Genomic DNA, 21,243 nt, shown 5'->3' with positions numbered 1-21,243 from the left:
CCACTGGGCTCCGCTTGTTCGGAGGTGTCGGGCGCGCTGTCGACGATCGCCACAGGGCCAGTGGAGCGAACGGCGGCCATTTTGTTTCTCCCTCCATCTTATCAGTCGGGGATCTCTCTGCTGAAGGTAAGGCTGCAGTTCATAGAGCAGTTCGGCTCCAAGATGTGTACACTTTTGTATGTGCTGAACGGCGTATTCTAAAATGCTCTTCACATCAGCAGGCAATATTTGGTTGAAAGGGGGCTCCTTTCATATATGGATATATAACAAGCTTTTCTTCTTTTAAATTTCTATGTATCACGAGGCTGTTAACACTAGTTTTTTCTGGTGCTCAGTCATTTTTCATTGCCTGGTGGAAAATCTACATCTTATCATAATATCATAATTCATTTCAAGCATTTTCCTCAATAGCTGTAGTATTATACAGTGTTTTAAGAACTTTAGAAACTTTCTCTATAGGCATAGAGTAAATTTCTGTCTTTCTCATTCCCTGGTGAATAGGACTACATTGTCTAAGAGTCAATTGATTGGTACTTTGCAATTCTGACCATAACAGACACTCTCAATGGCTGTAGTGTTATACAGTGTTTTCTTTTTCCGACTTTAAGAAGCCTTCTCTAGAGGCATACAGTATATTGTTCAGATGCCATGGGGATATATCAGCTCTTTCATATTCTCTGAGGGACAGTCCTGTCTACCAAGCTCCCAGTCACTCAGCTGCCTTAGCAGGCATGCTTTATTCATGTCTTCCCTTCTTTTCCAACTGCCTTGAAGCCTCTCATTTTTCATTTTAGCTTTCTTCTGGTTTTTACAGGACATATGGTCACTTAGAGAATAAAGTCATCCTTTCACTTAAAGATAGTGGACGATCCTCAAACCATCTACTCGTGTTTGTCTCTACTCTATCAGTTCAGCATTGGCAGATTATAAACATCCTGGTTTGGTCCAGTATGCCTATACATACCATCTGCTATCTCTTCCTCTTCCTTAGAGACCTGATGTTATATCTCTTGAATTCAGATACAGTCTTGTCTACACTGCCTTCACCAAGTGGCTGTGGCACAACTTCACTTTTTTCGTTACAGGTAATTTCCAAGTTTGTCCTTTTTCATTTTCATTCTATGCGCCTTCACTCCAGAGTGTTCTTTCAATTGGAAGGGGATTCACTCACTTCCTGTGTATTTATGCCATAGGTACATAAGTATGGTTATGCTGGGTAAGGCCTAAAGTCCATCAAGTCCAGCATTCATATCTAATGGGCATAGGTACATAAGTTTTGCCATTCTGGGGAAGCTCAAATGTCCACCTTTCTACAGCCAGAACAGCATTAAAGAAAAGAAAAAAAAAAAAAACAAACCTCTCACGAGAGTATCGAACAGAAATCTCTGCTCCAAAAGCAAGGCTTTGCAGTAATTCTGCAAACTAACGCATACAATATTTGCCATGGCTGTTCACCACTAGGAACACCGGGGACCCTGGGCCTAGGTTCGGTGTTTTAACCTGAAACAAGCTCAACATTCATATCTATTGGGTGTGAGTCTGGTACTACTCCTACTACTTAACATTTCTAGAGCGCTACTAGGGTTACGCAGCGCTGTACAAATTAACAAAGAAGGACGTTCCCTGCTCAAAGGAGCTTACAATCTACATCTCAGTGAGGGAGGACGCATGACCGTGGTACGTGGATTAGTGGTATGTGGATTATGGAGATCCAAGAAATTACAGGCCGGTGAATCAGACGTTCATACTGGGACAATTTTTTTCTGTCCGGAGCGTACTACCATAGCTGGTGGACTCCTATATTCAGAACTTTCTATATTCAGAACTTACCCAACTATGGAACGCCATAGAGAAAGGGTTGGAGTTTGTAGCCCTATTTAACTGGTGTCCTTGGTCACCCTTCCTCTTCTCCTCAGGATCCAGAGAATGGCTAGTTTTTTGCTTATGCATTAACTGGTCATTTTCAGCAGTACTCTCTCTTCCGTTCTTTTATAGATCTAAGAGGATGTTCATGGCGCTCTTAGGGTCATTTCATTCTTACCTAGATGACTGCCTAATTGGAGAAAGTCTTATCAGCAGAGTTCTCAGGTCACGCACCGGGTGTTGCATTTCTTACAGTCTCTAGGTTGGGTGGTGATTGTAGCCAGGCCTCTCATTTGATCTCTCATTTGATCTCTCATCAGATATCTCTGATTTTCTCTTTGTTTAGTTAGGTTGGCGCACAGTCTTTTGTCTCCTCTGCAAACATCCCAGTTTATATTTTTCTTGGTGACCTTGGGCCTTCGGCCATTTCCTCGCTCTATTCTGCAGAATGCAATTTTACTTTCTAATGCCCAAGAAGGAATTTTCCTTCATCCTATTGCGAATCTCAGGGTCATCAATCGCACTATTTAAGTGTCATCTAGTTATCTCAAGAACCTTAGTTCTGTCATTGGGATGCTTCGTGCAGTACACTTTTTGGCAGAAGCTTGTTTGTATATATTTTTTTTCTGGGGGACCTCAGCAATTCGTTTTACCTTCGGGTGAATTTTGTTTTCCCTACTGACAAACAAGGCGGAGAGAGCTATGTTGGTCCTTGCCATGGCAATGGGTTATGTCATCCGCCAAGGAGGAGTTAAGAGTATACTCTTGAGTTTGTACTCATTTTTTCTTAGCTGTGTCACCCTGCATTTAGGTGAATGGACTCTCATTTTTTCAGCCTTACTTCCTCACTGCGACACTTCAGGGCTATCTCTTTTTGCCTTCAGGCTCACGAACATTTCTTGCTTCTTCCGTTCAGCAACAGTCTTGACGGAGACAGGGACAGATGCCAACGTCCAGCAGGGGTTTTTCAGCCTTCTTTATGCGTTTCTTCCATCATCTCACTAGGTGTTTACGCAGAACCAAGGCACCCTTCTACATCCGGACCCCCAGTCACTCAAACTTATGGCGTGGTTACTGGGTCTGCAACAGCTTTGATATTTTCGCAGGAAGTACTTCAAGTTTTAATTGCTTCCAGACAGAAATCTACATTAAAGTCCTATGAATCAAAGTGGCGACGGTTCACTCTGTGGTACTCCTCTCGCCACTTCATTCCACAAACAGTATCCATTTTGCATGTTTTGGAATATCTTCTGCATCTTGCGAAATCTTGTCTGTCTTACTCATCCATTAGAGTTCATTTGGCAGCTCTATCAGTGATGCATGATACTGTTGACAACCGCACGCTTATGCAGCATCCACTGTCAAAGCGGTTTCTTAAAGGAGTCCTGCACCTGTACCTCCAGCTAGGTGAACTAGGTGAACAGACTCTTAAAGTTCTGTTTTCTAGTAGCCATAACTTTTTCTATAAAGTTTTCCTCTTCAAGCAGTGTTTCCCAGTAGCCATTGCAGCAAGTGGATCTATGTGTGGAATACTTCTACGGTTGGTAACTTCTTTTCGGTCTGCTGTAGTTTAAAGTTTTCACCTTTCCCAATCGGTTTTTTCTTATTGGTTTTGTCCTTCTAGCCAGTAGGCGTAAAAGTTTTTCATTGTTTCTAACCCGCTATATCGCGAAGGATCAAGGAAATGAGAATGTCTATTTCTCTTCTCGCTGAGAGGGCAGTTCCACAGCGTATTACAACATATTCCACAACTTCAGAAGCGGGCTCTATTCTTACTACGGCGATTTTTGGTGCTCTCGGTGCACATTGGTAAGTTGGCAACTTAGTCCTAGTTTTATTTTATTTTGCTCATTGGGACACACTACATGTTAGTTGTCGCCAGGTGGCCTATGCAGCATGAACATTTCTCTGCAGTTTTCATAGGGTCCCTCCCTTCAGATTACTGCTTTGGTACTTCCCATCAGTCCAATCCTGGTCCGGTCCGGAGGGACGCTAAGGAAGGAGAAATTAGATCTTACCTGCTAATTTGCTTTCCTTTAGTCCCTCCGGACCGGACCAGGCCCCTCCCATGTTCTCTCTACTCTTTAGCTTCTTTTATTAAGTAGGAAGTGTATTCAGTAGGAAGTGTATTCATTCCTTTACGATTCGTGGAACAATACTATATATATACAGAACTTTACGTGGTCTATACCACTTCTCTGGTGGTTGCTGGTGAGCTCAATTGCTGGAATCTATCTATAAAACCTTAAATACGCCATACCACTTCTCTGGTGAGAGTTGTGGCTGAGCTCAGTTGCTGGAATATCTATAAAACCTTAAATATGATTTACCACTTTTCTGGTGAGAGTTGCTGGTAAGCTCAGTTGATGGAATATATATAAAATCTTAAGTGGGCCATACCACTTCTCTGGTGAGAGTTGCTGGTGAGCTATAAGACAAGTGAGCCATACCACTTCTCTGGTGAGAGTTGCGGGTGAGCTATATTATACGTGAGCCATACCACTTCTCTGGGGAGAGTTGCTGGTGAGCTATATTATACGTGAGCCATACCACTTCTCTGGGGAGAGTTGCTGGTGAGCTATATTACATGTGAGCCATATCGCTTCTCTGGTGAGAGTTGCTGGTGAGCTATAGTACAAGTGAGCCATACCACTTCTCTAGTGAGAGTTGCTGGTGAGCTGTAATACATATCGGGCCATACCGCTTCTCTGGTGAGAGTTGCTGGTGAGCTCTGATACTTGGCATTGCCGAGTGCTTTGTGGCTGCTAGGATTCCATACGGCACAGAAGGTCTTTCTTTCTTTCCTGCTTTGTTATTCAAATACTGAGGCTAAGGTCACATGGCCAGGGCTCCTATTGGCTCTCTAGAGTCAGAGTTTTTTCTCAGTCTCCACCTGCTGGTAGGCGAGCACAACCCATCAGTCCAATCCTGGTCCGGTCCGGAGGGACTAAAGGAAAGCAAATTAGCAGGTAAGATCTAATTTCTCCTTTCTTTGGATGTGTGTAGTTTTACTGTATTTTGAAAGGTGTCTGAAGTTGATGGCTCACCCTAGTTGCCTGCCTTTATTTGATTTATTTATGTGCTTTTAGGTTATCAAGTTGCACACTAAGCTGGGCAAGCCCATTCCATCCATAGAACCGGTCTTGCCAAATTCTGGGTCGGGTTCTACAACTGCCACACCGAGCAAACCAGCTGCATCAGTCACTGCAGCTGCCACACCAGTGAAGCCAGTAGCCATAGCAACTAACAGTACAGTAAACACAAGTAAAACCATACCTGCAAAGAAACCAGTCACTGCAAAAATAACATTCGTTGGTATGTTTCTTTTAAAACTTCTTGTCAAGTCTTTTTTTTTTTTAGTTTTTGCTGCTGAAAGGATTCTAGGTAGCACCTTGCAAATAAGAATAAAATTGTGCAATATATGTGCATTTATTAAAATATGATCATAATGTCTAAAGTCAGCATTATTTGAAGCTATGTAGTCATAATGATGATGGCTTTGCTTCCTTGAATGAAGTGGTATAGTAGTAGTACTTGTTATATATGCAGCTCTTGATGATAGTTCTTTTAGGACAAGCAGGACATTATAATCCCACATATGCGTGGTGATGTCCATGCCCAACATGGAGACAGTCCCCAGTGTTCTTAATCTAAAAGCTTTTGGAAGCACCCGCTGCGCATGTACGTGCCTTCCCACACACCAAGTGGAATCTGTCTTCATTTGCGAAGCAGAGAGGACATCTCTACTTCTCCCCTCAGCTCACATTTTCAGTATTTTTTCATGTGCTTCTGTCACATTTTGCTAATTCTTCTTGTGCATTATCACTACAGTGTAAGTGCTACTGATACTGAAACATTCTTGTATTCCGCAACAACCTTACAGTTCAATGCGGATCACATAAATCAAAGAGTTCCGACAGACCTGAAGAATTAGTAATTCTAAAAATTGAAATAAAAAAACCTTACAATATATAATGTTCAACATGTCACATCTTTCAAATATAAAATAGCGTGCTAAACAGGTAGTAAGTATTTATTTTAAAAATATGTCTTTTAACTGCTTCCTTAAAAGCCAAATTTCCCTCCTTTATAAGAATTACCATACTGGATCAAACCAATGGTCCATCTAGCCCAGTATCCTGTTTTCAACAGTGGCCAATGTGGGTCACAAGTACCTGGCAGAAACCCAACTAGTAGCAACATTTTATGCTACTAATCCCAGCAAATAGAATGTTAGGTATTATTAGGAAAGGAATGGAAAACAAAAATGAGGATGTTATAATGCCTTTGTATCGCTCCATGGTGCGACCGCACCTCGAATATTGTGTTCAGTTCTGGTCACTGCATCTCAAAAAAGATATAGTGGAATTAGAAAAGGTGCAGAGAAGGGCGACGAAAATGATAAAGGGGATGGGACGACTTCCCTATGAGGAAAGGCTAAAGCGGCTAGGGCTCTTCAGCTTGGAGAAAAGGTGGCTGAGGGGAGATATAGAGGTCTACAACAATAATGAGTGGAGTTGAACGGGTAGATGTGAAGCGTCTGTTCACGCTTTCCAAAAATACTAGGACTAGGGGGCATACAATGAATCTACAATGTAGTAAATTTAAAACAAAGCGAAGAAAATGTTTCTTCACTCAACGTGTAATTAAACTCTGGAATTCGTTGCCAGAGAATGTGGTAAAGGCGGTTAGCTTAGCGGAGTTTAAAGAGGTTTGGGTGGCTTCCTAAAGGAAAAGTACATAGACCGTTATTAAATGGACTTGGGGAAATCCACTGTTTCTGGGATAAGCAGTATAAAATGTTTTGTACATTTTTGGGATCTTGCCGGGTATTTGTGACCTGGATTGGCCACTGTTGGAAACAGGATGCTGGGCTCGATGGACCTTTGCTCTCTCCCAGTATGGCAATACTTATGTATCAAATAGGAAATATTTTTTCACTCAACGAATAGTTAAGCTCTGGAACTCTTTGCCGGAGGCTGTTACCACATCCTCTGGAGGATGTGGTAACAGCAGTTAGTGTATCTGGGTTTAAAGTTTTGGACAAGTTCCTGATGGAAAGTCCATAGTTTCCTATTGAGATAGATATGGGGAGGCAACTGCATGCCTTGTTATTGGTAGCATGGAATGTTGCAGATAATTGGGTTTTTGCCAGGTACTTGTGACCTGGCTTGGCCACTGTTTGGAAACAGGATACTGGGCTAGATGGACCACTGGTCTGACCCAGTATGTCTGCTCTTATGGATGGTCATGTCAAGCAGTATTATATCAACAAGTAGTATATCAATAAACTGCTTGTCCTCAGAGAAAACAGTTACTCACCTGTAGCAGATTTTCTCTGAGGGTAGCAGGACATATATTCCCACATACCCACCCTCCCAATTGTTACAGCTATTGTATTAGACTGACTTGATCTTATATATCAGTGGATGGTGAGAAGGGACATGCATGCATGGTAGGTGCTTCCAAAAGCTTTGAGAATAAGAATGCTGAGGAGTGTTTCCGCTATATGTTAAAATATATGTCCTGCTGTCCTCTGAGAACACCTACTATAGGTGAGTATCTTCGCTATATGTATTGCTGCTTGTTTAGAAGAAAAAAAACTGGTAAGCAGGGGATAATCCATACAGACTGCAAACATAATTCCTCATGTACAGTCTTTTCTAAAGAATTTGTTACTGTTGTTGTCTACCTTAAAAGACTACAACTTTTGTCAATGTGCTGGTCCTAATCTTCACTTGCTAAAATGTTGTAGATTTGTCTTGGCTTTGCTAATGTAATATGTTTACATTTCAGTTTGTAGAACAGTAGAGAATGGGCACTAGGCATGTAGATGGCTTATTTAACAGTCCAGTGTTATTGTTTTAGGTGGTAACAAGCTGCAGACTATGGGGAAGAAGATGGAGGCTGTGAAGGCGTCAGCAGCCATGCCGAATTTGCAGAATGAGCAGGTCGCCCACAAGAACTCTGGGCATAGTCTGGGAGCTTTTGGGGCTGATTCCCAGCTTGTGGGACAAGAATTTGTAGAGGAGGTAAAGATTAATTTTTGGTTTTGTCTCTTCCACAGAATAAAAAGTATGGGATACCTTAAGCTCTGTGGGATATTCAACCTGAACAAGCCATTGTTTTTGCTGTGTTGCACCTTTAGGAGCAATTCTATAAAGAGCACCAAAATGCTGGGCACTAGGTTCAAATTCTATTATGGGACCTGGGCACCTAGATTCTGTTATAGAATACTAGCATAAGTCAGCATGTAGGTCACCCATGTCTATGGCAAGCATAAATGTGCACATCTAAATGGCACTTTTGCGCATAATTGACACTATTCCATGCCATTCCCGTATGGAATGCTCTCTTGCATTTGCATGCCATGGAAATTTGTACACTAAGATTATAGAATACAGCTTACATCCGAATCTATAACATCCACACGTGTGAAAGTGGTAGTATGGCACATACATTAGGTGCCCACTTTTGTAGAATGAAGAGGTTAGTCTTATATTGTTCCTTGGCATTATTTAAGAAGTTGGACTAACCTTCCATTTCTTAGCGTCCCTCTGGACTGGCCCAGAATGACTGTTGGGTTATGCACGCGTACCAGTTGTGGAGACTGAGAAGACTGATTTCGAGGCAGCCAATAATTTCTTTTACTCAGACTATAGTTTGAAGTTTTCTTTCTTCTTCATTCATCTGTATGCCGTTTTTCTTATCTGCTGGCAGAGGCCCACGGGGGTTCTCTAATGCCTTGGGGGTGCTACACTCGGGTGGCTGGGTCCCTTCCCCATCCTGTCCTCAAGCTTTCCCTGTTTGCCTACGGGCTCAGGGTGGACTTCGTTTCGTTGCTGGCCTCAACCCCTTTGAGGGAGGGGAGTTTGTAGAGCTGTGGGGAACAGCCACTATGTTAAAAAAAAAAAAACAATCACAGTACTGTGCTCTTTCTTCAGCAAGCAGGTGCAGTGGCTATAGCCTGCTGTTGTGGCTGTCTCCCTGCAGGGTCTTGGGCTCGGGGTTCGTTTTAGGGATTCTCTTCCTGTGGTCAGATAAGGGTCCCATTTTCAGTTTTTGTCTGGTGTTGAGGTGTTTCCCACCACCTGGGTCAGTTGTTCTAGCATGGCGCTGGTTCAGCTGGGAGCCACGGTGTCCTGTTTAAAAAAAAAAAAAAAGTACGAAAGTAAGAGGACTTCTCGGTTTGGTTTTTCAAAGGTACTGGTTTTGAGTTTGGTTTTAGCGGCTTTCTGCACATTTTGGTTTTCGGTGGGAAACTCCGCCATTTTGTTTCGGTGTGTCATTGCAGAGCAGCGGCCCAGACCTTTTTAGCAGTGTTTGCTATCCTGTGGTAGCTGTGGTAGTACTGTGAGGACTCCCCGGTTGTTCCCAGTGTGGGAGGTATTTTGCACGTCAGTTAGCCCCTTTCCCTGCATCGAGGCTTCCAGGTTCTAAAATAAATACGTGTCTCATTTAAATCAATCTCTGATAATGATTCCTTTCAGATGGAGTCACCGCTGACGGCTAGAATTTGTATGATGCAATGACAAAATCTTTACTTTCTCTAGAATCTGGTGATGCGAGTTTGAATGGGGTGTGAAAATGTTCTGTATTTTCTCTACAGTCTGAATGGTGCAAGATCTATTTTTTTTCTCTAGATTTGGAAAGCTGCAAGACCAAAATCTAATTTATTTTTCTAGTAAATCTTACTTGCTGATGGTTTTACCTGCCTGACCCAAATTAATTTTTTCTCTAGTCTCTATATAATACCAGATTAGAAATCTAATAGTTTCTCTATATGGTTAATGTTTGTTTTCCTTTTGTATAACTTCTGTATATACTGTGTAGTCCGCTTTGAATGTGGTTGCAAAAACCTCAGACAGGTAGTATTTCAAGTCCCATTCCTTTAAAAAAAGAAGGAGTGGAGGGGTAGCCTAGTAGTTAGTACAGCAGACTTTGATCCTGGGGAAGCTCCCACTGCAGCTCCTTGTGACGCTGGTTAAGTCATTTATCCCTCCATTGCCTCAGGCACAAATGAGTACAAGTTTGCTTATGACCTGCAGGATTGCGTCCAGTAACTGCACTGGTCCTGCTTAGAGGTTCATCACATGCTTCTAGCTTTGCTCACATGGGAATTTTTCCGCTGGGCTGTCTGAATGGTTGGTTACAACTGGAGATTTGTGGTCTAATGCTTAGAGCAGCTGTTCCGGACCCTGACTTTGTGGGTTCAGCTCCCACTATTGTATAATTTGGTGTATACTAGTGGTAGATCCTTAGTTTCTCTGGTCTGCTGCTTTAGGTGCTCATCTCATTTCTCTACAGAGATAGGTAGTGAAGCACTATTTGATGCGGTGTTACATTCCCTGTGGCCCAGTGGACGGTTTAGGGGTTGTACGCCTAGTCTATCACCTCTTTAAAAAAAAAAACACACAAAAAACCCACAGGTTCACAGGAGATTGTGACAGCATCTCAGTTTTGTGTATTTTCTGTTTCTGTGGGGCTGTGCTCAGTAAGGCCTTCTCTTAGTCTTGGGGAACCATAAGTCTTCTACAGTTTTTGGTACTGGATGCTTGGGGTATGCCTTCTTCAGTATTCCATACGTCAGGGAATATATGTAATGCTTGTTATTTGCCGTTATGGGTATGTTGCATTTACCAGTTTTGTCTCAAGCCATTCTTGTGAGATCATGATTTTCAGTTTTGTTTCTCTCCTGGTGTATCAGTAGCCTTTCCCCAGGTGTTGGCAAGGGATTTATAACTATCATTTCATTCCAAAGCATTTTGGTGGACTCACGGTTACATTTTTGTTTCTCTCCTTACTTGGGTGTATCACCAGCTTTTCCCCAGGTGTTGGCAGGGGATTTCTAGCTTTCTCTGCTTGCACGTATTTTGAATATTGATTCACTTTCTCTTGCTGGTTTTTCTTTCAGTATTGAAAGCAGCTTGCTGCCTTCTTGTTGTTCTTGCTCTCTGAGTTCCTCTAAGTGTACATTATACAGAGGCTTGTCAGTGATTTTCTCATCATGCTACCGTGAGTTCCCACAGTCTCCAGAGATGGTTGTTGCGTCTCATGTGGCTTTTCCTCTCAAGGCATTGCTGTTTTCAGCATTTCTCATTCCTCGAATCCCGCCTCGCTGAGATCCTACAGGGTGGGAATGGTGTACCGAGACTAACCATTACATCTCTCCTTCCCTTAGCCAAGTTTATTTATTTATTTGCTGCTATTTTTATCTCCTATTTTCTGACTTCTACAAGATTTCTGGTGGTTTCCGAATGAGTTGGGAACTTTCCAACAATATTGTAAGATGTTTGGCATTTCTTCTGTTTTCCTCCCGTTGGATTCACAGGGCAGTTTGCTGATTTTCTTCGTCTCTGAGTTCGGAGTCAGGAAGTTTCTTTGTTCCTGGGAACTTAGCTGCTGTCCCTCCAACAACTCTATCGCTACTTAGGGGTTGTCTGGACTGTGGGAGTTCCGCCAAGCCCTCATACTGTTTTCCTTACTCTGTTATGCCTCCCATTTTGGCTGCTCGGCTTCTCAGTTGCCAGTGGGAACTTCTGCTGCCAGTCTCTGACCTTGGCTCAGCTGGGATGCCGGTTGTGGTTCCAGGATCAGAGTGATTTGTCTATGACAATACATATTTTGCCTCTTCAGGAACACGGCGGTGGTCGGTCAGGGATGTCCCTGTGTGTCTATTTTCCTCTGTCAGAGCAGCAGGATCGGCTGTCTGAAGGGGCTGTGAGTCTTCCTCGTGGGCCAGACAGATTTCTCTCGGTCTCTGTTTTGTCGTTCCTTGCCTTTAGGCTGGAAATTTTTTCTTGGGGTATGGTAAGGCACAGTTCCTTGATATCCTCGAGTTTTTCGGTTTGGTTTCCTAGGACATCTTTGGTGGTTCTTTGATTTCACTACCTTCAATGAGTCTTTGAGTCCACAGTTCTTTCTGGTTCTGACGACGGTGTCCGCTACAGTTTTTTTATGCCTTCTGCCTTTTCTCTGATGGGCCTGTTGTTCAGACAGTGGCGGGTTTTTTTTTCTCCTAACAGGTTAGCTCACATGCTTGCTCCTGTCAACACCCTTGGGGGCTTTTGTCTTAGTTTGAGAATGCCTCGGAGATCACTCTTATACCCATGAACTTGTCCACTACTGTTCTGCATTGCCACATATATCTGAGTGTTTTGGCCTGGGGAAATAACCTTGATTTCCCTTTCAGTCAGGTGACCACGCTGGCTTCTTTCGGGTTGCCCCTTGAGTGAATCTTTGTGAATCTTTCTGAGGCTGTGTGGTTGTTTTTGCAACAGTGTTTGCCATTTTTGTGACCCGACTGTCTTACTCTTAGCCAATTTCGTGACCTGAGTGACTTACTCTTTGTGATTTCACTCTTAGTTTATTTTTGGTCTGTTTCTCCTCATCTTCATAGCCGTTTCATAGATGAGTTAAGGAGCCTAGATTGTCTCTTTCTCCCCCTCTGGGCTCTCCTTTCTGTGCCTTGGGCTCTTCTGACTGAAAGATGCACCAGTTTCTTTCTTTCTTCTGAAAGTCTGGTCGTTCTTTCATATTTTCAGTCTATAGTCCTTATTCCCTAGGGTCTCTCTGGGGTTGTGTGGGCTCTGCATTTCTCGAGGGGGTTGACAAGGCACACTTAAGTGGTAGCTGCCCCTGTGTGATAGGGGGAGAGTGGTTAGCACCCGAGGTGTCTTGCGTATCCATTGTTTTGGTGGTTTAATTGGTCTTTTGTTTCTGTTTGTAACATAGTAACATAGTAGATGACGGCAGAAAAAGACCTGCACGGTCCACCCAGTCTGCCCAACAAGAGAAACTCACATGTACCATTTTTTGTGTATACCTTACCTTGATTTGTACCTGTCTTTTTCAGGGCACAGACCGTATAAGTCTGCCCAGCACTATCCCCGCCTCCCAACCACCAGCCCCGCCTCCCACCACTGGCTCTGGCACAGACCATATAAGTCTGCCCAGCACTATCCCCGCCTCCCAACCACCAGCCCCGCCTTCCACCACCGGCTCTGGCACAGACCGTATAAGACTGCCCAGCACTTTCCCCACCTCCTAACCACCAGCCCTGCCTCCCACCACCGGCTAAGCTTCTGGGGATCCCTTCCTTCTGAGCAGGATTCCTTTATGTTTATCCCACGCATGTTTGAATTCCTTTACCGTTTTCCTCTCCACCACCTCCCACGGGAGGGCATTCCAAGCATCCACCACTCTCTTCGTGAAAAAATACTTCCTGACATTTTTCTTGAGTCTGCCCCCCTTCAATCTCATTTCATGTCCTCTCGTTCTACCGCCTTCCCATCTCCGGAAAAGGTTTGTTTGCGGATTCATACATTTCAAATATTTGAACGTCTGTATCATATCACCCCTGTTTCTCCTTTCCTCCAGGGTATACATGTTCAGGTCAACAAGTCTCTCCTCATACGTCTTTTAACACAAATCCCATACCATTCTCGTAGCTTTTCTTTGCACCGCTTCCATTTTTTTTAACATCCTTAACAAGATACGGCCTCCAAAACTGAACACAATACTCCAGGTGGGGCCTCACCAACGTCTTATACAGGGGTATTAAAACCTCTTTTCTTCTGCTGGTCACACCTCTCTCTATACGGCTTAGCAATCTTCTAGCTATGGCCACCACCTTGTCACACTGTTTCGTCGCCTTCAGGTCCTCAGATACTATCACCCCAAGACCCCTCTCCCTGTTCGTACCTATCAGACTCCCCCCGCCTAACACATACGTCTCCCGTGGATTTCTACTCCCTAAGTGCATCACTTTGCATTTCTTCGCATTGAATTTTAATTGCCAAACGTTAGACGATTCTTCTAGCTTCCGCAGATCTTTTTTCATGATTTCCACTCCCTCCGGAGTGTCCACTCTGTTGCAAATCTTGGTGTCATCCACAAAAAGGCAAACTTTACCTTGTAACTCTTCGGCAATATCACTCACAAATATATTGAATAGAATCTGCCCCAGCACCGATCCCTGAGGCACTCCACTACTCACCTTTCTCTCCTCCGAGCGAACTCCATTTACCACCACCCTCTGGTGTCTGCCCGTCAACCAGTTCCTAATCCAGTTCACCACTTCGGGTCCTATCTTCAGCCCGTCTAGTTTATTCAAGAGCTTCCTGTGGGGAACCGTGTCAAAAGCTTTACTGAAATCTAAGTAGATTACGTCCATAGCATGTCCTTGATTTAATTCTCCGGTCACCCAATCAAAGAATTCAATGAGATTCGTTTGGCACAATTTACCTTTGGTAAAACCATGTTGTCGTGGATCTTGCAACTTATTTGCTTTCAAGAAATTCACTATCCTTTCCTTCAGCATCGCTTTCAATACTTTTCCAATAATTGAAGTGAGGCTTACCGGCCTGTAGTTTCCAGCTTCTTCCCTATCACCACTTTTGTGAAGAGGGACCACCTCCGCCGTTCTCCAATCCCACGGAACGTCTCCCGTCTGCAAGGATTTATTAAACAAATCTTTAAGAGGATCCGCCAGAACCTCTCTGCGTGCCCTCAATATCCTGGGGTGGATCCCATCCGGTCCCACTGCTTTGTCCACCTTTAGATTTTTAAGTTGTTCATACACACTCTCTTCCGTGAACGGTGCTGTATCCACTCCATTCTCACATGTACTTTTGCCAGTCCATCGCGGTCCTGCTCCAGGATTTTCTTCTGTGAAAACAGAAGAAAAGTATCTATTTAGCAAATTTGCTTTTTCTTCATCATTATCTACAGTGGGGGAAATAAGTATTTGATCCCTTGCTGATTTTGTAAGTTTGCCCACTGACAAAGACATGAGCAGCCCATAATTGAAGGGTAGGTTATTGGTAACAGTGAGAGATAGCACATCACAAATTAAATCCGGAAAATCACATTGTGGAAAGTATATGAATTTATTTGCATTCTGCAGAGGGAAATAAGTATTTGATCCCCCACCAACCAGTAAGAGATCTGGCCCCTACAGACCAGGTAGATGCTCCAAATCAACTCGTTACCTGCATGACAGACAGCTGTCGGCAATGGTCACCTGTATGAAAGACACCTGTCCACAGACTCAGTGAATCAGTCAGACTCTAACCTCTACAAAATGGCCAAGAGCAAGGAGCTGTCTAAGGATGTCAGGGACAAGATCATACACCTGCACAAGGCTGGAATGGGCTACAAAACCATCAGTAAGACGCTGGGCGAGAAGGAGACAACTGTTGGTGCCATAGTAAGAAAATGGAAGAAGTACAAAATGACTGTCAATCGACAAAGATCTGGGGCTCCACGCAAAATCTCACCTCGTGGGGTATCCTTGATCATGAGGAAGGTTAGAAATCAGCCTACAACTACAAGGGGGGAACTTGTCAATGATCTCAAGGCAGCTGGGACCACTGTCACCACGAAAACCATTGGTAACACATTACGACATAACGGATTGCAATCCTGCAGTGCCCGCAAGGTCCCCCTGCTCCGGAAGGCACATGTGACGGCCCGTCTGAAGTTTGCCAGTGAACACCTGGATGATGCCGAGAGTGATTGGGAGAAGGTGCTGTGGTCAGATGAGACAAAAATTGAGCTCTTTGGCATGAACTCAACTCGCCGTGTTTGGAGGAAGAGAAATGCTGCCTATGACCCAAAGAACACCGTCCCCACTGTCAAGCATGGAGGTGGAAATGTTATGTTTTGGGGGTGTTTCTCTGCTAAGGGCACAGGACTACTTCACCGCATCAATGGGAGAATGGATGGGGCCATGTACCGTACAATTCTGAGTGACAACCTCCTTCCCTCCGCCAGGGCCTTAAAAATGGGTCGTGGCTGGGTCTTCCAGCACGACAATGACCCAAAACATACAGCCAAGGCAACAAAGGAGTGGCTCAGGAAGAAGCACATTAGGGTCATGGAGTGGCCTAGCCAGTCACCAGACCTTAATCCCATTGAAAACTTATGGAGGGAGCTGAAGCTGCGAGTTGCCAAGCGACAGCCCAGAACTCTTAATGATTTAGAGATGATCTGCAAAGAGGAGTGGACCAAAATTCCTCCTGACATGTGTGCAAACCTCATCATCAACTACAGAAGACGTCTGACCGCTGTGCTTGCCAACAAGGGTTTTGCCACCAAGTATTAGGTCTTGTTTGCCAGAGGGATTAAATACTTATTTCCCTCTGCAGAATGCAAATAAATTCATATACTTTCCACAATGTGATTTTCCGGATTTAATTTGTGATGTGCTATCTCTCACTGTTACCAATAACCTACCCTTCAATTATGGGCTGCTCATGTCTTTGTCAGTGGGCAAACTTACAAAATCAGCAAGGGATCAAATACTTATTTCCCCCACTGTATATAGCGGTTCCCAGCATCTTTCAGTCTCACAATTCCCTTTTTAGTCTTCCTCCTTTCACTAATATACCTGAAGAAAGTTTTGTCACCCCTCCTTACATTTCTAGCCATTTGTTCTTCCGCTTGCGCTTTCGCCAGACGTATCTCTCTCTTGGCTTCTTTCAGTTTCCTCCGGTATTCCTCCCTGTGATCCTCTTCTTGAGTCTTTCTGTATTTCAGGAACGCCAACTCTTTAGCCTTTATTTTCTCAGCCACTTGTTTGGAGAACCATATCGGTTTCCATTTTCTCTTGCTTTTATTTACTCTCTTTACATAAAGGTTTGTGGCCCTATTTATAGCTTCTTTCAGCTTGGACCACTGTCCTTCCACTTCTCGTTCATCCTCCCATCAGCTCCTTCCTCGGGTATTCCCCCATTTTACTAAAGTCAGCACGCTTGAAATCCAGGACTTTGGTTGCATAGTTTCTTCTGTCTACTTGTTCCGGAAGGGTCAGGTCTCCGAGTAAGCAGATCGTTCTTGGATGACTCTGTCGAGACATATTCTAGGTTTCGGTATGCTAGTGCTTGAGTGTCTGGACATCTGTCTTGTTTGATAGTGTTGAACAGATGTCCAGGTGCGCCGGGTCATGGTTTTTTTTTAGTTAGGGGGATCTGGTAGTGGTTCTTTTTTGGTCCCTCCCGTAGTTTACTGCTCTGGTACTTCCCAACAGTCATTCTGGGCCGGTTCAGAGGGACGCTAAGGAAGGAGAAATTAGGTCCTACCTGCTAATTTGTTTTCCTTTAGTTCCTTCGGACTGGCCCAGATCCCTCCCTTTTCGGTATCTACTTTGTTCTTTGATATTGTTGTTTTGTGGTTGTTTTAGTTCCGTTCGCTCTTGTCCCTGTAGGGAGCTATTTCATTTAAAATGTACAAAAAATAAAAGAAAGAATAGAGCATCTATATGTATATTTAGAGATATGTCTATATTCACAAAGAGACCAGTTACTCAACTGATACTACTCGGTTGCACATAAGCATACTACTGATGTTGCAGATTCAGTTAGGAGTAGTCGAACTTTTCGACAGTGGCCAGCAAGGTCTCTTTGTAGGTGGCTGTATGAACCGACTGGCGCGCAGATGTCTAGTTTCTATCTTTCCTTTTGCTTTGCTATGTCTCCATGTGCTGGTAGGCGTGCATAACCCAACAGTCATTCTGGCTGGTTCGGAGGGACTAAAGGAAAGCAAATTAGCAGGTATGACCTAATTTCTCCACAGAGGACCTGTAATGCAATTCCAGCATGCTTGGCACAGAGATAGAGAAGAGGAAAGTTTACAGAGTCATACAAGGGTTAATGAGGGGATGGAAAATTACCACAGGGAGCTTTGTGTACTATCTTATCCATATGCTAGGGATTGATGTCATCAAGAAGGGAAGCAGGAGATCAAGTGACAGTAGGTGGGAAAGCCTGAGAGAAATAGTAGTCTCTTGTCATGAAACGCCTAGCCACTCACCTGGGCCTACCACGCAGCCACTTAGAGGGTCTATCCTCAGCACAGCTTAGGTCCATCTGCATCTGCCGCTCGTGCTCTGCACTAGCACCCTCCCCCCAACGACTGGGTCTCAAATGCCTCTGGGTGAGTCTCCCGCTCTCAAATTATCCCCAGTGATTTCTAGGTTACTGGGGTCACACTCCCAGTGCTCCCACAGTTCATAGAAAGCACTCACAGACCCAACACACAAACCACCAAGATTCTTAATCAGCCCAGACAAGCAGACTCAATAAACTAATAGTGTTTATTGTCACAGAACTTGAACAGTAAAACAGAAGAAGTGCAATCAGCAAACAGTAACAAGTAACTGAAAAATGGATCAATTGTAAAACTAACTAAACATTTGTATACTATCTAAATAGTACATGGGGAGATCAGGACATATAGCTGCTCACAGTTATCAAGTATAACTGTTTACAGGGCTTCAGCAGAGATCTCTGTCTCTTTTCCTTGGCTGAAACCGGAGGCAAAACCAGTAACTCCTGTGGCAACTTCAAACTCCAGGCCAATCAGAGCCCAGAACAACAACACTTGAAAATAGCTGACCACACTGCAGGCACTTTCTCTTTCTTTGTGCTTAAACTAAAAGAGGAATCAGCAACAACTTGAAACATAACATGAACCACCTGCTGTCCAAAATAGAGAAATATATTGCAAGAAAATATCAAAACAATTATCACAGGCTTAAAAACCCTTTGGATTTAAGTTTTTGAATGATCCTCTAAGATGTAAGTTCGGGAGAAGGGTGTTTCCCAGTGTGGGAGCAGCCACACTAAAGCAGGTACATCTGGAAACATCAAGGCAAACCTGATGAAAGGATGCAACTACTAGAAGGCTTTGCTGACTGAAGGGATTTTGTGGATGAGTAGGGAACCAATAAGCTAAGAAAGAACGTAAACCTGTTGATTGAATTTGATGGGATAAAACATTGATCTTGAAAGAAATCCTGTAATTAATAGGAAGCATGTGGTAGGAGTAGGGTTGAAAGACTGCAGCATAGCGTACAACTTGTCCTTCACCCCTTCAAGAGCAGAGGTAAGGGAAGAGGTGACAACTTAAAGATAAAGGAGTTATGAGCTAGTGGCATTGAAGGCCAGAGGGTAGCTGGGTTGGAACAAGCAATAGAGGTCAACCAAATCTTGGTTTCAGCTTTGGTGCCGAAACTAGCCCAAAATCAGTTTCAGCATGGCTTGGTTTTGGCCAAAAATGCCATTACATTTTCGGTTGAAACTGAAACTCCCCCTTCCCCCTGATCAGAAGCTCTGCCCTCCTACCACCTGTAGGCCCTCCCCAGGCCTACCTGAAGAAGATCTGTTGGTCTGTTGGCCTCCTCAGGGCAGGAGCGATCCCCACTCGCTCCTGCCTTTGTTGGCTGTGCAGTCAAAATAGTTGCTGCAGGAGGTCATGACAGCTCTTTTGAGATTGGAACTGGCAAAGGCAGGAGCCGATTCCAATATCAAAAGGGCTGCCTGACTGTACAGACAGGAGGGATTGGGGATTGCTCCTGCCCGAAGAGGCTAGTAGACCAAGGGGACCTGTTCTCTGCTGGGAGAAGGGGGTGCTATGGTTTTCAGCTTCAGTCAAAACCAAAATCCCTGGTATTGGTCGCTCTTTAAGAAGCAGACCTTTCCCCAGAAGCCAACTAAATTGGTGCCATGAAGTTAGTGGTGGCTAGGTGTACGCCAATAAAGCCTTGAAGACCATAGAGGCCAGATGTTTGGGAACATCCTTGCTAGTTATGGTGTGTATTTAGGTTATTACAAAGCATAGTGGTAAGATATACCGATATTGTATATCGGTAAGATATTGTGGGAAGAGGAAAACTGCTGCATGTTGGAATGAGTATTGGATCTTATATGCTTGTCTATCTAGGATGGTAGAAAACAAAAGAAAATTTGATCAGGAATGGCACCCTCACTAAGTGCTTCAGTGCATGGCAGGTGGTGCAGAAGCTCAGCCCTAGAGGGCTGTAAACAGGCTGGATTTTCAGGATATTCCTAATAAATATGCATGAAAAAGATTTGCAAACAGTAATCTTATGCATATTCATTCAGGAAATTTTGAAGACCTGGTCTGTTTGTGGCACCTGAGGACTGAACTTGCTGGGATATATCCTGCTGAAGAGGAATAATTGGACAGACTGGATTGGTTAGTGGGTCTCTTCCTGTTACCATTTACTGGGTTGCTGCTGTCTTGAAAGATAAGCAAAATGTGACCAGGAAGCTTGGTTAGCTAAAACCCTCTAGAGTGGAGAGTGACTTTTTGTGTGTGGGGTTTTTTGGGGGGTTCTTTTTCTTCGTAGGTGTATAATGATGAGGGGAAGATGATCCGGTTCCACTGCAGTCTCTGTGAATGCAGCTTCAATGATCCCAATGCCAGAGATATGCACTTGAAGGGGCGCAGACATCGGCTGCAGTACAAGGTAGGAGGTGCAAATGGGCTTTTGCTAATTTTATATTTTAGAGGCCTTTGTTTCCAAAAGACTTTTTGGGAGAGCAATTAGAGGCTGACTGAAACTGTTTTTTATTATTTTTTTTTTTTCTTTAGTTTAAGCCAAAACCAAAACTGCCACCGAAACTGTCTGAAAGCTTTTGGCTGAAACTGCAGCCGAAACTCATCACCTGGCTATAGCCAAAACCAAAAATTCAAGTTTGGTTATGTGAATGTGAACCAGTGAGGGCCGCTTGGGATTGTCAGAGCTTGCAGTCTGCATCCCTCTGCTAAACCCACAGTATCCAAGCCAGAATATAATTTAGATAAGGAAAGATGATATTTTACCTCCAAGCAAAATACTCCATGCACATAGGCCACAGCTAATGAAAACTGAAACTAAAAGCCACAATGATTTTACAGTGGCTGACTTTGTTCCACACCCAGCATGACAGCTGATATAATTCCACAGAAAAGCTAATTCCTGAGGAGCTGCTTATCCTAAATTTAGAGTCTTAAATTCCTTCTAAAACTTTGGATCAAAAGCATTTACTTTGGAGCACTCTATTTAGCATATAAACTATTGTGCAAGATTATAACTGCATTACTTGCAATTGCAGTATTAAAAAAAAAATAATACAAAGAGTAGCCCCCCCCCCCCCCCCCCCCCCCCCAGGACTGTCTTAATACTTGGTGGTCTAGTGGTGTGGGCAGGGCTAATGCCCCAGTTGTGGCAGCTATTTTGAGAGCAGAGTTAGAATGGGCAGGAGTAACTGGGGATTGCTCTTCTCCTAACCACACCCTTAGACCACCAGGGATTATAAAATAGGCCTGAGGGGGCCTATGGTTGGTGGTGGTGGGGAGGCACTCATGGAGGTCTGGGTGGAGGGGCAACTCCAGTTCAGGGGGAGAAAGGGAGGGAGACAAATGGGACAAAGCACAAATTTTCGGCTTCCACCGAAAATGCATGGTCATTTTCATCCAAAACCAAAAACATGGCTGCAAATTAAAATTCTGGTGGCATCTAAGAGCAGTTCTCAGAACCATGTGTTAATTTTGCACGGAAATAGGATATTTTAAAAATTGCACACATCAAAT

The 21,243-nt window shown here is 43.8% G+C and overlaps 1 protein-coding gene across 2 annotated transcripts in view; it reads left to right on the top strand.

The window, feature by feature from the left end:
- ZFR2 (zinc finger RNA binding protein 2) overlaps nt 1-21,243 on the top strand; it is a 324,672-nt gene that overhangs the window by 142,506 nt on the left and 160,923 nt on the right. For both annotated transcript variants that reach the window (XM_030220048.1, XM_030220047.1), the window contains exons 7-9: nt 4,953-5,178; nt 7,732-7,895; nt 20,018-20,137. In XM_030220048.1, the coding sequence (XP_030075908.1) occupies nt 4,953-5,178; nt 7,732-7,895; nt 20,018-20,137 (510 nt within the window). The remainder of the gene's footprint in view (nt 1-4,952; nt 5,179-7,731; nt 7,896-20,017; nt 20,138-21,243) is intronic.

This window comes from Microcaecilia unicolor, chromosome 11 (genome assembly GCF_901765095.1).
Source record: "Microcaecilia unicolor chromosome 11, aMicUni1.1, whole genome shotgun sequence".
NCBI classification, from domain to species: Eukaryota; Metazoa; Chordata; class Amphibia; order Gymnophiona; family Siphonopidae; genus Microcaecilia; species Microcaecilia unicolor.
This window is presented reverse-complemented; position numbering and strand designations above follow the sequence as displayed.